Source organism: Dama dama, chromosome 18, assembly GCF_033118175.1.
Source record: "Dama dama isolate Ldn47 chromosome 18, ASM3311817v1, whole genome shotgun sequence".
In the NCBI taxonomy this organism is placed as follows: domain Eukaryota; kingdom Metazoa; phylum Chordata; class Mammalia; order Artiodactyla; family Cervidae; genus Dama; species Dama dama.
In genome coordinates, this window is record NC_083698.1 from 92,882,332 (window position 1) to 92,898,380 (window position 16,049).

General features: G+C 38.1%; 2 protein-coding genes across 5 annotated transcripts in view; one reads left to right on the top strand and one right to left on the bottom strand.

The window, feature by feature from the left end:
- Window positions 1–16,049, top strand: part of EXOC4 (exocyst complex component 4) — an 809,489-nt gene that overhangs the window by 445,769 nt on the left and 347,671 nt on the right. The gene's annotated exons all lie outside the window — the stretch shown is intronic.
- Window positions 11,828–12,421, bottom strand: LOC133072500 (large ribosomal subunit protein uL22-like). The gene has a single exon (XM_061165831.1). The coding sequence runs from the start codon at window positions 12,380–12,382 to the stop codon at window positions 11,828–11,830; it is 555 nt and encodes a 184-aa protein (XP_061021814.1). The 5' UTR covers window positions 12,383–12,421.

Below are 16,049 nucleotides of genomic sequence, written 5' to 3' on the forward strand. Positions count from 1 at the left end.
AAAAACTGTTTCTTTGGCCACACATAATCAGCTGCTTTACCTGAGTTCATTAAATTCCTGTTGCTTCTGCATTAATCTAGGTTTCAGGGGGGAATCAGAGGCTGTGTCAATGGAGGAAATAGTTAATTTCTTTCTCCTTTAGAAAAAAAAAATCAAGATTCTGCAGAATGAGGAATGTTAAAGAAGAAATAAATCTGTTCTTTTCACAAGGAAATGGAAGCTGGCTATTGTTAGAGTCTGCTTTGAGCAATTACATGTCTCTATCAGTAGCCAATTTGAAAACATTATTGAAACTTTAGGTCTTTGATATACTATAACTGGTGCAGTAAGCAAAAGTGATAACGGTTAGGTACTTCAGCTTGAATTCTAGGCATTTTAAAGGTCACTGGGAAAGGAAAAATAATCCATTAATTTTTACTAGAGTGTTCATTGAAGTATCTTCTGTGAAAATCAATGTAAAATCTCCTTGCCATTCAAAATGCAGAGTGATGTATATTATCACCACTCCCAACGACTCTGTATTGTTGAATTTTTAAACAAGCAGGCTTTTGAGCTATACCCTGACCACATAAATTCAGCTTCTCAGATTGGATTATTGCCATATGGAAGCAGTAGCAGGAAAAATAAATTTATGTCAGTCTGAATTCTACTTTTGGATTTATTATTTAAGCTGCTCTTAACCTTTTCCTAGGTCAGTGATCATCTCATAGATTTGCTTTTATGCATATGCCTCAGAGAATAAAAAGTCCATTCTTTATGAGTATTATTCATAAGTGAAATGTTACTTCTCCGTTTACATTAGTAATCTTAAATTATTTACCTGCTTTGAAATTCATTCGTTGCAAATTAGAAAGATGAAAGCTGTCAGATGAGTGAATATGTTTGTGCTACTTATCCGTTTGCCCATTATGGTAGCTGGTTTGGGGTTTTTGGTGAAAATAGAAAGTCTGTTTTAGGGAAGTTGGCAGGGGCACAAGTTAGGAGTTTGGTGTTAAGGTAACTCTTTGCAACCACATGGACTGTAGCCCACCAGGCTCCTCTGTCCATGGAATTCTCTAGGCAAGAGTACTAGAGTGGGTAGCCTTTCCCTTCTCCAGGGGATCTTCCCAACCCAGGGATTGAACCCGGGTCTCCCACATTGCAGGCAGATTCTCTACCATCTGAGCCACCAGGGAAGCCCAGCGTATACACAGTACTATATATAAAATAGATAATCAACAAGGACCTACTGCACAGGGAACTCTATTCAATATTCTATAATACTCTATGGGAAAATAATCTGAGAAAAATAGATATATGTATAACTGAATCACTTTGTTGTACACCTGAAACTAACACAAAATTATAAATCAACTCTACTTCAATATAAAACAAAAATTAAATTAAAAAAAAAATCCCTCTGTTTTAAAGGACATAAAAGAAGGGAGAAAGAGGCCAGGTGGTCTATGTCAAAATGAGCCCTGCTGCAGCTGGTATGAGCTGACCTGTGGCAGCTTTCACTAAACCTTGAGCGGCTGCATTCACCTTCCCACCTCCTGTGTGTTTCCTTCATTAAATCCTGGGAGGAGTTGGTTAGGGTGGAGAAATAGAACACAGTTTAAAACCAGAGAAATATTGTCTCCTTCTGGGCAGCCATATGACAACACCTCCTGACTTGATGGCTAATATATATAATAATAATATCTTGAATTACTAAAGAAGTATACTTTCTTCAGATAATCATTTATTCAAAATTAACAAAGCCATGACTTATATAAACAACAAAAAAATCTTACATGTGATTACTAGTCATGCCTATCTGAGTGATATAAGAATCGAAAATTCCATTATCACTATTAACAGTGGACTCCAGGCTGGTAGATTTGGCAGTGGCAAGTTTTGCCCTTGGACTGGTAGATTTAGTCTGAGGCCTTGGGCTGTTCAATCAGATCTGGTTTTCCCAAGCTGATATTTCCAAAGCCTTTCAGCCTTTTTTGTTAAACGGATTGAGGCAGAGAAGACTCAATGGCAGCTATTGAGAAAATTTCACTTTGTCAGTTACTGTAAATTCAAGGGATAAGAGATCTCAGCAAAACTAAGTGTTGGTGGAAGTAAAAGACAAAATTAAAAAACAATTTTTTTTTATCAAAGTATATTTGATTTACAATGTTGTGTTAGTTACTGGTGTACAGAAAAATGATTTGGCTCTGTGTGTGTGTGCATATATATACCTATATAGATAGATACCTGTATATATTCCATGTTCATATGGGTATGTGCGTGCATATATATAGATGTGTGTATACACACACACACACAGACACACATACATGCACACCTATGGAGAATGAAATGGCAACTCACTCCAGTACTCTTGCCTGGAAAATCCCATGAACAGAGGAGCCTGGTGGGTTATAGTCCATTAGGTAATAAGAGTCATACATGACTTCGTGACTCAGTAATCAGTTCAGTCGCTCACTCATGTCTGACTCTTTGCGACCCCATGGACTGCAGCACACCAGGCTTCCCTGTTCATCACCATCTTCCGGAGTTTGTTCAGACTCATGTCCATCGAGTCAGTGATGCCATCTAACCTTCTCATCCTTCCTTGTCCCCTTCTCTTCCTGCCTTCAATCTTTCCCAGCATCAGAGTCTTTTCCAGTGAGTCAGTTTTTCACATCAGGTGGCCAAAGTATTAGAGCTTCAGCTTCGGCATCAGTCCTTCCAGTGAATTTTCAGGACTGATTTCCTTTAGGACTAAACCACTATATATACACATGTATATTCATGTTCTTTTCCATTGTGGTTTATTTATTACAGGATATCAAATATAGTTCCCTGTGCTGTATAATATGACCTTGTCGTTTTATCTATTTTTCATATAGAAGTTTGCATCTGCTAACCCCAGACTCTTAATTTATCCTTCCCCCACCTCTTCCCCTTTAGTAGCCATAAGTTTGTTTCCTATGTCTGTGAATCTCCTTTTCATTTTGTAAATAAGTTCATCTGTATCATGTTTTAGGTTCCACATGTAAGTGACATTATATATTAAAGACAAAATTTTAAACCCACATCTGGAAGATTGGCCAATGAGGCAGATTTCAAAGAAGACCCTCTTAAATCTGAATTCTTCTGGAGCCTCTTCTACCGGGTGTTCCATTTATTCATTCACTCACTCATTTACTCAAGAAATATTTATTACCTACTGTGTATCTGGCATTGTTCCAGGCTCTGGGGATATGTCGGAGAGCAAAATAGACAAAATTTTGGGGCTTACACACTGTAATGGCAAAACATAGATATTAATAATAGTATATCTTTTATTGGTGAATCATAAAATATAGATATAATAGGTCAGCTGGTGACGCATGCCATCAGGACAGACAGAGTGGCCCAGTGGGCTGGTTAGGAAGGGATCTCTGTGAAGGCACTGTCTGAGCAGAGGCCACGGGAGGGGAGGCGGTGATTCCTGCAGATACTTGGAGACAGATGTGAAGACCAAGGGAACAGCGGGTGCGGAGTGCCTGAGACCAGTGTGTCTTTGGCAGGAGGAGGGCACTGTGATGACCCATATGATTGGAGCAAAATGAGGTGGAGAGTGAGAGGAGATGGGGGCAGAGAAGTGGTGGGGCCCTGGGGATGGGAGGTGGTCGTATAGTAGGCCTTACCCAAGGCTTTGACATTGAATAAAAGAGGAAGTTACCAAAGGGTTTTGAGGCATGGAGGGAAATGACCCTCCATGCCCAACATCAGTATCCCTGACGTACTCCACTGTGTAGAGAGAAAACAGACGTGTGCTGTGCTAAGTCAGTTCAGTCATGTTACTCTATGGACCGCAGCCCACCAGGCTCCTGTGTCCGTGGGATTCTCCAGGCAAGAATACTGGAGTGGGGTGCCATGCCCTCCTCCAGGGATCTTTCCGACAGGATTGAACACGCAGCTTCTGTGCCTCTGCACTGCAGGCGGGTTCTTTACCACTGAGCCACCAGGGAAGCCCTAAATGGAAGCTAAAACAGGTGAGGACACAGTAGAGTAGACCATAGGATGGATATGAGCAACCCAGAAAGTGATGTCCTAGCAACCAGATAAAAGCGTGTCTAAGAGAGAGCCATCAATGCTAATCAAATGCTCTTGGGGTATAGTAGGCCCATGTTTATTCGTGGAGTCAAGAATTATGGCCACACACTACTCCATACTGACTGCTGCTGAGTTGTAATGTACCATCCCTCTGTTCAGAAGCCTTTGATGACTCCCCTTTGCCTGCATAAGTCAAGTCCAAGACTGGGAATTTATATTTTAATAAGACTATGAGCCGAACTGCATAACATTTTTCAAGTCTCCAGGAAGCTCTGCAGTGTTTACATCTCCTTATTTACTCATTCTGTTCAAATTCCTTTATGTGTGGAATGCCATTCTGTTCCTCTTTGCCTATGGAAATCTTGGCAGTCCATTAGGGGCTAATTCTGATACCCTCATCTCCATAAATACTTCCCACTTGCCTTTTCTCCATTTCTCTCTTCTCACCCATTCTTCAACCCGTGTCATGGATCTCCCAACATTCCTTCCACTTTACACTTGATTCCAGTTGTTTGCTTTAATTCCCATATGGTATTTTAGATTCCCTATAATCAGGAGCATGGTACTGGAGTAGACTGATTATAAGCATGAAGAATGGTATAAAATAGACTTGTTTTTAAATACCATCTCTGCCATGACTAGCTTTTGACTTTTGCTCAGTAACTTAAACTCTTCAAGGCTCCATTTCTGCACCCGTAAATTTAGACAAATAAGCTTTCTTGAGAATTAGATGAGATACTCATATTAAATTTATGCATTTACACTTTGTCAGATTAAAGCTATCCCCCCCCCCCCATGGAAACAATGTATCATTAAGTTTGTGCAAGGAAAAATCATCAAGAGATTGTTATCTCAATGAAAGTTTATCACTTTCTCTTGTACATACCTCCTCTTCAATTATTTACAACGAAAGGATTAAACATTACTTAAATGCCTTAAGTTAATTATAGGTGAATTGTCTCTTACTTGACAATCTTGGTTGCAGTTCCTTTAAATAATTGCCACTTGGCAGTTTATTAACTTGACAAAAGCACCTAAGTATCCGATTCTTCCTTTGCCCCCAAATGCTACTTTTCTTGTTAATCAACAGAGCATCTCTGAGTGAGGAGGAGCTGCAGCTCCAGTCAATACTTATAACTTTTTCATTAGACCTTCAAATGTTATGTTAAAACTTGATGGTGGTACATCAGGTGGAGAAAGGGAAGGTGACATGGAGAGCTAAACCTTTGCTTAGCACCTTTGTGAAGCTGCAGCAGTAAGAAGCATCATTGCTCTTTCCCTAAAATGATGATTTGCTAGTGAGTTGTCTTGAAAGGATTGTTTCTGCCACAGCTTGTACTGGGGAAAGTTTTATTGAGACTTTCCGCTGATGCTGTCACAGAGTGTTTATTGAAGACAGCTTTTTATTTCAGAATGGCAGATAACATTGGAAGTTGTAGACTGTCTCAATAATTTTTGACTGTATTGAATCAACCAAAGAATACCTTCCCTTGTCAGATTTGAGCTGGGTTTTCTGTCTTTCCTTTAGGGGAAAGAAAAAAGGTTGTATTTGCTGACAGTTTGTCTTGATATTATTAGATGCAAATTTTCCTTATTTCATTTCCTTCTAGCTATTTGTAACTTACATTATGTCCCCCTATAACGTGATGTTAAATCTGTCTATTCTGTGAAATCCTTTTGGGCTCTTAACGCTCTTATTAGTTAGCTTATAACAATGATAAGAATGACGTTTATGTACAGGCCATTTTACTAAGAACGCTCAGGATCTTCTGAGACACGATCTTCTCTATAGTAACTGTTTATCTTGAATGTGGTCTGTTCCAATGTTTAGACTTTTAGTAATACAAACTCTCCACCTTTTGAGGAAACTTACTTCATCATTCTGTGAAACTGACTTTTACAAAGCAGTTTTTACTTTATTTTTGGGGGCTTGAGGTTTTTTTGTTGTTGTTGTCTGTTTTGTGCAAACACTTTGTCACCTAAAAAGCCTTACCTGCCCATGCCACTTCTAGCCTGGGTTTTTTTTAAGGAAAATAGTCTAATCCCTCTTCCACAGAACAGTCCTTCAAGTGTTTGGATGACAAGAATATGGTTCTATTCTATAAACCCTGCAGGTCCTCAGGTAATGTCAATCATTGATGAAGTTTCTCCCTTGATTTTTCCTTAGAATTAGTTTCAAGAAAACTTGCAGACAACAAATGCCAAAAACTTCATTTCTGACTACAAACTTGGGGCAGGCTATAAGAAGAAATGTCGGAATGATTGACAGGTGGCTTGTTTACTCTCTGTTGAGTAAATATATACTATGCTATTAAAAACAAATCTTAGTTGCATGACTATATTGTGTAATTGTTAAAGCATGACTGTTTGCTTATTCATTACTAATCAATGGATTTGGACTTGACAAATCTTGCAACCTGTTGTATGAAGGAATGAAGAAATACATGAAAGATACTTCGAGGTAAATATTTAGGTTGAAGGAGACATTGCTGTCAGTTCCCTGCATATTAGGGAGCCGTGGAGAGGACTCACCTGGCTTCCCAGTGAAATGATGTTATCTGGCATGATTGGAAGAGGGTTCTTACTTACAGGGTATCTTCTTGAGCCCTTGGAGTGCAGTAAGATTTGTGAAAACTTTCCTTATGTAATTTTGTTTTTAGTTAGAGGTAGATTCTTATATATTACTTAATAAGCCTTCTTTTGCTAAGTTGCATACTCAGGTCTTTTTAAGAATTGAAGCAGTCAAAATCAGCTTTCATGATTCTCCTTTTCTAAATTGTCTCATGAATTCAGGAGATAAGCTCTCTCCTTACTGTAGAAGATTATTTAAAAAAAAAAAAAGCAAAATTTCCTTTTCTAGGTCTGAAATAGCTTAGTCTCATGGTCAAAGGAATAAGATTAATTAAATTTTAATCTGGAAACCTCCCAGAGGAAGATATAAAGTAATTGACCTCTAGAAATTAAATGTAATAGCATATAAATGAGTAATCATTGACTATTTTGATTACTTTTCTTAGGTTTGGGTAAAAGAAACAGATGATGTAGGCTTTTGACCAAATAACACCATGCCTTTGATTTTCTGTTATTGCGATAGTGCTACTATTTCTAACAACCAGAAAAAGAGAGAGGTTGGGGAAAAAAAAATGAAAGCAAAAACACATTCCACAGATCTTTAAGGCAGATAAATCATCTTTTTAGTAACTTTCTTTCTTATTACCTATATATTGCAAATGAAATGATTGGACCAGGATAACAATTATTGATGACAATAATGGGAATCTTGTTAAATGGATTTGAAATTATATTCTCTACCTGGAGAGGAATCTAATAGGGGAAATCCTAAAGGTTAGGAAGCAAGATTTCCAGTACAAAGTTTTATGATTATTTGCATATGATGACCCTTTACTGAAATGTTCTACATTTATATTCTTCCTTCCAAACAAATGATAGATTGGTAAGATGTTATTAATGGTGCTGTCATATCTTTTGAGCATGGCTCTAGGGAAAAAAGATGGCTTTTTTATATAGTCAAGTCAACTTGGTGAACTATCGAGTATTTCAGATTTGGCAGATCCCAAGTTTTCTTGGATACTTGCTTAAATGTGTTCATAAACCGTTAATTTTCTTTCTTTCCCCTTTCCTTTCCCCCTCTCTTCCTTCTTTTCTTAATTTTTAAATTTATTTATTAAAATTAAAAAAATATTGTAGTTTATGATATATGTTTCAGGTATACAACATAGCGATTCACAATTTTAAAAGATTATACTCCATTTATAGTTATTATAAAATATTGACTATATTCCCTGTGCTATACAACATATCCTTGTAGCCTATTTATTTTACTTGCTAAATTCTGAACATACAGCAAAGAATAAGACCAGTCTTTGTCTCATGGAGCTTACAATCCAAAGCATTTTGGAAGAACTGTGCAAAAATACCAGTATTAAATATTAAATGATATAGAATTAAGTGCTTTATTGCTTCCCCTCTCACCATTTTGTATGAATTAGCTCACATTAACAGATATGGGTCATTATGGTGAGCTTGAGTCACTTCATGTTAATTTTGTGAAAGACATAAGGCTTTAGTAAGACTAAGTATTCTTTTTCTCTCTTAGATTTCATTTGACTTCATAAAACGTGCTTGATAGTCATTGCACAGTGAATCTCGCTGGGAAGTCAAATGGGAAATGAGATTTAGTTCTTTCTGTCTACTTCAGATTTCAGCTAAAGCGTGGGTCACACTTAGAGGAGCAATATATTTAACACAGATAATGAAAAACAGTAGTAGATTTCATATACTTATTTACTTTTCTTACAGTTCAGACTTTAAATGTGGTTTTAAAAATGTTTTATTATTTTCATTATTGTGATAAAATATGCATAACTCATATTTGCTGTTTTAAGCACTCTTAAGTGTACACTTAAATAATAATAAGTAAATTCACATTAATCACATCAATGCTATCCAACTCCAGAACGTTTTCTTCTTTCCCAAACTTCAGTCTTATCCACTAAAATATAAATCCCTCCTTTCCTCTTTTTATTGCTTTTGGTTTATGTAGACCATAAACTTTAAAATACCCTTTTTCCTTGGACTCTGTAAAAATAATAGGTGCTAATTAAAGACTTCGTTTATTGCTAAGATACGATTAAGAAAAAATCGTACTAACTTCTGGGACTACTGAATTTGCAAAACAGGAGAAAGAGGATTAAGAGATAAAATGATAATTTGTTTAGCCAAATCTGGATGTTAATTAAAACTTCAGGTTGAATCCTGGCTTCTGTACTTAACTCTAGTTGCCTCTGGGCAAGTTACTCCACCTCTGTTGGTCTGAGTTGTCTCAGCTGTAGAATGGATATAACAAAAGCTTGCTTTACTTACCTCACTTACTTACCTCACGGGCAATTGTAAGGAACCAGGAAGTTAATTCTATCAAAGTATTCTGCAAATCAGAACTCATATTTCATATATTAATCTGTATGTTATTATTCCAAGTGTCTGAGTGTTTTCCTCTTACTCCCTTTCCTTGACAAGTCTAAATAGCCTACACTGAGATTTTGTCATTACATTGGACACATGGACATGTTCTTTAATTATTGTTGTCCTTAAGCTTTAATTTTTATAAGTTTATAAAACTTTTTAGTATTTCTAACCCACTGTATCTCTGTAGATATCTTGTAGTGAACTTGAGACACTTCTCTTCTAATTCCCCAAGACACTATGCAAATGATCAGTTCAGTTCAGTTCAGTTCAGTCACTCAGTCGTGTCCAATGATAGTAACCTGTTATTTTGTTAAGAGGGGGTGAGTATTGTTCATTGGCCCTCTATTCCAAACATGTCGTGTAGATTTAATTTAAAATGCCGATTTTAACTCATTTTTAGTGAAGTCCCGAGAAGATATTTGCCTAAAAGATTAATTTTCTCCTCTTCACCAAATAGTTTTTGCTATTTTTCACAATGTGGCTCGTGACAGAGGAATATGATATTTAAGTAAAATTTGTAGAGCCAAAAAAGTGCCGAAGTTAACAGCTTTTTAAAAAGGCTATTCTATGAACTCCATAATTGACATTCTGTCACTGCTCAGACTTTATTTCATTTCTGCTCAACTCAATATATGGATTTTTATACAAACCATTTACCAAGCACTAGACAATAGCGCCTATGGCAGATCAAATTCATACAGGTAGGTTGTTTGTTAACCACATGAAAGCTACATTGTATCATGGGGACAGCTTCCTTTAGCAGGCCAGGGTGAGAGCTGGTTGACACTTAAAAACTCAAATTATTGATGGGAACATCCCAAGTACTAGAAAGAGTTTAAAATTAAACCTTTTAAGCCTTTGTAGTCATTATCACATTAAGCAGGGAGATGGTGATGGGTCATAAATTGGTTTTCCATTTTGTTTAAACAGGACCTGGCAGAATGTAAATGGAATCTTTGAAGTTCACTTATCTCATGATAATTCTTCATTTTTTTTCCAACATAGATATGGTGTTGAAACTTCAGATAGTCTCTGATTGTTTCTGTTAGCCTCCATTTGTTGGAAAAATTATATTTAGAGTTCTGTTTTCTAGTTCATTTTAGTTTCGGAATGCCTTCTACAAATTCAGGGATTCCTTGATATTCTAATTTTCCTGTACTGATTTCATGTAACTTTTTGAAACTTTAAGGAATTTAACGAACTGTGATTCTTAATTCCTTGTCAGACATTCTTGAAGGAAAAAATGTAGCTTAGTGTTAGTCAAGTGCTTTAAGGTCATTCGTCGCTTAAAACTTTGATCCGTTCTTTAACTTTCTTGAGACTTAATTTAGATGTCAGCTGAAACTTTGGTTTGACCAGTCTTTTTCATTTTTTTGTAAAGCATTTGGTGTCTGACTTCTAATTTGAGCTGTGTTGGCAGTTCACAAGTTTATCTGAGTCCTCTCCGTTTACTCCAGTCATCTTCCTGACTTTTCTCATAAGAAATCTGACTGGTTACATTAGTAGAAGATTGTGTGTACCTGCCTCAGTTAAAAGAGATCTTGAGTGTTTTGCCTTTGGAGATGTTATGGTTATTCTCTTCTTCTTGAAGAGAACTCTTCCTCTGTTAATCTACCTATTGAAACCATTTGAAGAGGATGCTCTTAGCATGACCCTGTTCCACTCTACCTCAAGTATTTCTCTTTATCTTCCTCTTACTTCTCTTCCATTTTCATTTTTCTGGGAAATAAATCTTTTTGCCACCTGACTTAAGCTCTCCATTCGTGCATTTAATTGTATCCGTTCTCAAATTTTCCAGAGTCTTGTTTCATTGTTCCCTGTTTACCCCAGTCCAGCTCTTTCTTCATGCCCATATTTATTTTCTGTACATCTGCTGATTTCTTTCCCTCTACCTAAAACATACTCATTCTCTCCTTATCCTAAAGAAACCTTCTCCTGACTTGAGATCTTCTTAAGACCCTGCTCTTCTTTCTACATCAAGTTTATCCAAAGATTAGCTTGTGCGAAAGTGAAAGAGGAGAGTGAAAAAAACTTGGCTTAAAGCTTAACATTCAGAAAACTAAGATCATGGCATCTAGTCCCATCACCTCATGGGAAATAGATGGGGAGACAGTGGAAACAGTATCAGACTTTATTTTTGGGGACTTCAAAGTCACTGCAGATGGTGACTGCAGCCATGAAATTAAAATACGCTTACTCCTTGGAAGGAAAGTTATGACCAACCTAGATAGCATATTAAAAAGCAGAGACATTACTTTGCCAACTAACGTCCATCTGGTCAAGGCTATGGTTTTTCCAGTGGTCATGTATGGATGTGAGAGTTGGACTGTGAAGAAAGCTGAGTACTGAAAGATTGATGCTTTTGAACTGTAGTGTTGGTGAAGACTCTTGAGAGTCCCTTAGACTGCAAGGAGATCCAACCAGTCCATCCTAAAGGAGATCAGTCCTGGGTGTTCATTGGAAGGACTGATGCTGAAGCTGAAACTCCAGTACTTTGGCTCCCTCACGTGAAGAGTTTACTCATTGGAAAAGACCCTGATGCTGGGAGGGATTGGGGGTAGGAGGAGAAGGGGACGACAGAGGATGAGATGGCTGGATGGCATCACCGACTCGATGGACATAAGTTTGAGTAAGCTCCGGGAGTTGGTGATGGACAGGGAGGCCTGGCGTTCTGCCATTCATGGGGTTGCAAAGAGTCGGACACAACTGAGCGACTGAACTGAACTGAACTCTATTCTTTTTTTTTTTTTTTTTTACTTTTATTTGCATTTATTTTCTGCAGCATTTATTCCCAGGCCATAAGTTTTTGTTTCTTCAGTTTCTTCTGGGATATCTTTTTCTTCTGTGCAACCTCCTCTTCTGGTTTAGGAACAATCTGTTCTTTTTCAGTAAGGATCATCTCAATGTGGCAGGGAGAGCTCATGTAGGGGTTGATCCGACCATGAGCTCTGTAAGTCCTGCACCTCATCTTGGGGGCTTTGTTCACTTGGATGTGCTCAATGACCAGAGAATCTACATCTAAGCCCTTAAGTTCAGCATTACTCTCTGCATTTTTGAGCATGTGTAGTAAAAATTCAGCACTCTTTTTGGGCCACCGACCCTGCGTCCAGCCCCACTGTTTGGCCTGTGCACACCTACCAACTCCACCATTGTAACGACGGAATGGCACACATTGCTTCTTTAAAGTGACATTCTTCAGATACTTGGTGGCTTTTCGGATATGCATACCCTTTATGGCCTGGGCAGTCTCACGAGTGTTCTTAAAGTGAACACGAAGATTTGAACCTCTTGATTTGCATGATTTTGTGGGGTTTTCTGGGTCTAGTGAATAGCGCACCATTTTTAAGGGTCAGCGCGAGACACTGGCCCTCAGGAGTCAGCACCGACCGACCACAGCCGGCTTCTAACCTCGTCACCCCCATTCTCGCCCATTGAGCCCCTTTGCGGCCTGTAGAGGCCCGGCAGCAGAGGGGCGCCAAGCCGGGGCCTCCAACACATCCCCGCGCACAGAACTGCTCCACCAGGGAGAAATCAGTAGCCGCTAGAGTCCTCCTCCTGAGGGTCTCGAAATCGGCGCCGAGAAAGCCAGGATGGCAGGGATTACCAGAGGATTCATCACTAGACAAAGATGCCGAAGAGTCACACTCACCTCCTGAACTCTATTCTTTTCTCTTTCTCCCTTTTCTTCTTCCTCTTCCTCTTTTCCCCTTCCATTTCCTTTTCCTCCTCTTCTCCTTCCTCCTCCTGCTGTTTCTTTTCTTTTTTTTTTTTTTTTTAATATATTCTTATTTCATCATTTTGTCTAGAATAGTGGTTTTCAAACCTGGCTGCATTTGAATCATCTGGATGGCTTTTAAAAACTACAAATGCATGGGAACCACCCTGACTCATTCTGCTTTAACTGGTCAGTGGTAAGCATCCCCATTGATCTTTAAAAAAAAATATCTTCCCAGAGGATTCTGATGTACTGCCGGGGTTGAGAACCAGTGTCCTAATGATCATTGTAATTGTTAAATCCAACAGGTTCTCTCCTTATGTTTTCTTTTTGTCTTACTAGTTCAAGATAAGTAAAAACCTTTCCTTAAGCTCATAAATATTCCTGGTTGTAACTGTGCACTGTATTTGTCTCCTACCTCTGTGACTGCTCATTTTCCCTGTCCTCTTTTTCCTCCTCTTTCTCTTTGGTACTCCTAAAATATTGCTTCTGCCCAAAGCATCAGCCTAGATAGATCTTCTAGTCTTTATAATCTAGATCACAGATCTTATGTCCTTGCTTTACAATTATAGTTATATCCTGTTTCTCTGCTCTCTCCCCCTAAATCCAGACTCCTCAGTATAAACTGCCGTCTAGACACTTTTACCTGAATATACATATACCATTGCCACTTATGTCCAAAGAAGAGCGTATCATCTAGCTGGGATTGTTTTTTCTTTTCCTTTCTAGTTTCTGTTTTTTCAGCCGTGAATGCCAGAAGCATCATATTTATCTTCAATCTCATCTTTCTTTTTGCCACTACCATTATCATCTAAATCCTATAGATTTCATCCTAGGAACTTCTTTTTGGTTTGCTCGTATTTTACTATTTCCACAGTCATTAATCTTGTTCTGGTTGCATATGAACAATTACAATATTACATTAGCTGACCCTTCCTGTGTCCTGTATCACTGTAGGGTAACTGTACCAGTGCTGTTATATTCATCTTCAGGCACAGTTCACTTTTCACTGTTCTGTAAACCTTCTATGGATCCGTACTGACTATAGTATTAATAGGATATAATTATCAGGCAATTCTAGGCATTTGATAATAGGGCCCTGCCAGCATTTTCAACCTAGCCTTGTTTCTCTTCTGTTAGACTCTATGCTTCACCTAAACTGGGCTATTTGCTGTTCCCTCACCTTTGAGCTTTTTCTCTGACATTCTTGTATAAATGTTCCATCTTATGAAGTCTACTAATTTTTTCTGAAATCCTTAGAAAGGAGAATTTTCGCCATAAAAGTTCTAGGCTGCATGGATCCATCTCATGTTTGACCTCCAAAGTCAACTAAGTAGCTTAAGGTTTCTGGTTGCTTGAATATAATTTAACCAGAGTATGTTTGTAGTTTCAAAGATGGCTTGTGGCTGATTGTGATGCATGGCATATTCTGGGACTTTGTCTAGCTAACTGTTCTTTATTTCACACCATATCAGGGTAAAGAGGAGGTTTTTCTTTTTCTTTCTTTTTTTTTTTAAGACAATTCCCATGTTTTCTGTAGGCTAGAGTCTATCTACCTAACTTGGACCTTTTGATAAAATATGCCATTCAGCCCTTTGAATTCAGTGACAAAATAAATATCCTAGAAAGTTGGACTGATATCCTTTTAGATTCTTTTAACTTTGCATGCTTTCTGTGCCCCGCCATTATTAAATCCAAACTGTCCTCCTGCTGTCTCGAAAGAAATGAGATTTCTCAGCAGTAGCACACAATAATGTCAATCTATTTGAGACTGTTAATGACTCATTTATAATTCTGGCAGACACATGAAGGCTGGAAAAATTAAATGTACAGCATCATTACCTTTGTGGTTAGCATTGCTGGGAAACAATATAATGCTTTTAGGGCAACATTTTAAAAGCAAGAAGAATTCTCAGCAGAAGGAGCTTTATACTTGAAGGTGTGGATAATGGAATGGCAAACTGATCCCTTCTTGCTATTTGAGCTTCCTGCTACAAGGCATTCAGCAAATATTAACTACAGGCCCTGCATTTCTGCAAAAGCTGAGCTGTTTCAGTCACTATGACCTGTTTTACATAGATAATTTTGGATATGCATTTTTTGGCATTTTGAGAACATCATTTTCACAGAACATGACTTAGAATCTTTTTTTTAGAGTACTAATTATTTGAAATCATCTTATTAGCTTCTTCTGATTTGAAGATAATGTTACTTATGTCTCCAGGGATACTGCAGAAAGGAGCTTGGGTACCATCTGAGTCAGCCGGCCTGAAACTTCCCTTCCAGTTCCCTTGTGTTGTTAGGTCCATTCCATTGGAATTCTTCCCCAGCCACGGAGATGGAAATGCTTTAGTTTTTCTTTTTTATATGTAGAACACATTTATGAAATAGATGGCGTGTTTTGACAGTTTGTAGGTAGGGGAGAGAACAAAACTAACTGGCCCAGATGAAGCCAAACAAAACGTGAGATGTAAAAAGTGCCGTCTAGACTATCCAGGGTAATATGAATGCAAACTCCGTGTGGTCCTCTGAGACCTAACGCTGCATCCTCTCCTGTTGTGTTAAGAAGACTCACTGCAGTACAGAACTGTGCTTTTTCTAACAGGAAACAGAAGATGTTTTGTGAAAGCACACCACTGAACTTCAAGACATTGACCTGCCGTTTCTTTTTTCTCGATGATTAACGTGTACCTTTAATTTATCAGAACACCTTTTGCAGTTTTAATTATGTGTTGTGTCCTTGAGTAACAAGTTCTATACATCTTCTACTTATCATTTATGATACTTTCTTGAATTTGTTCTGAAAAGATCTTTAAACTTGAAGATAGGACCCCTCTGTTGTAGAGTTAAGCAGTTTGGTGAATGAATCTGCATATTGTTTTTAGACATTCTTTTTTTCAGTGAAGAAAATATGTTTTTGTATCTATTATCAGCCTTGTGTTGTCAGATTAAAAAGCCAATTGATTGTTAAAATGAATAGGGTGTCACTGAGTACCTGGTGTGTGTACAGTGGAGGGAATGCAGGAAAGGAGAAGATACAGTATCTGCCGTCAAGAGGCTTGTGCCAGCTGGCCCTTAAAGACCGCAAACCATTGCTCCATGAAAATCACGTCTATATGCATGTTACTCTGAGATATCCTGAAGTGCCTTGAAGTTAGAGACTTGGCCTTGGGAAACGTACATTCTGATCAGAGAAAATTGGTTAGACCTAGATGGAGGAGCCTGGTAGGCTGTGCAGTCTATGGGGTCGCTAAGAGTCGGACACGACTAAGCAACTTCACTTTCACTTTTC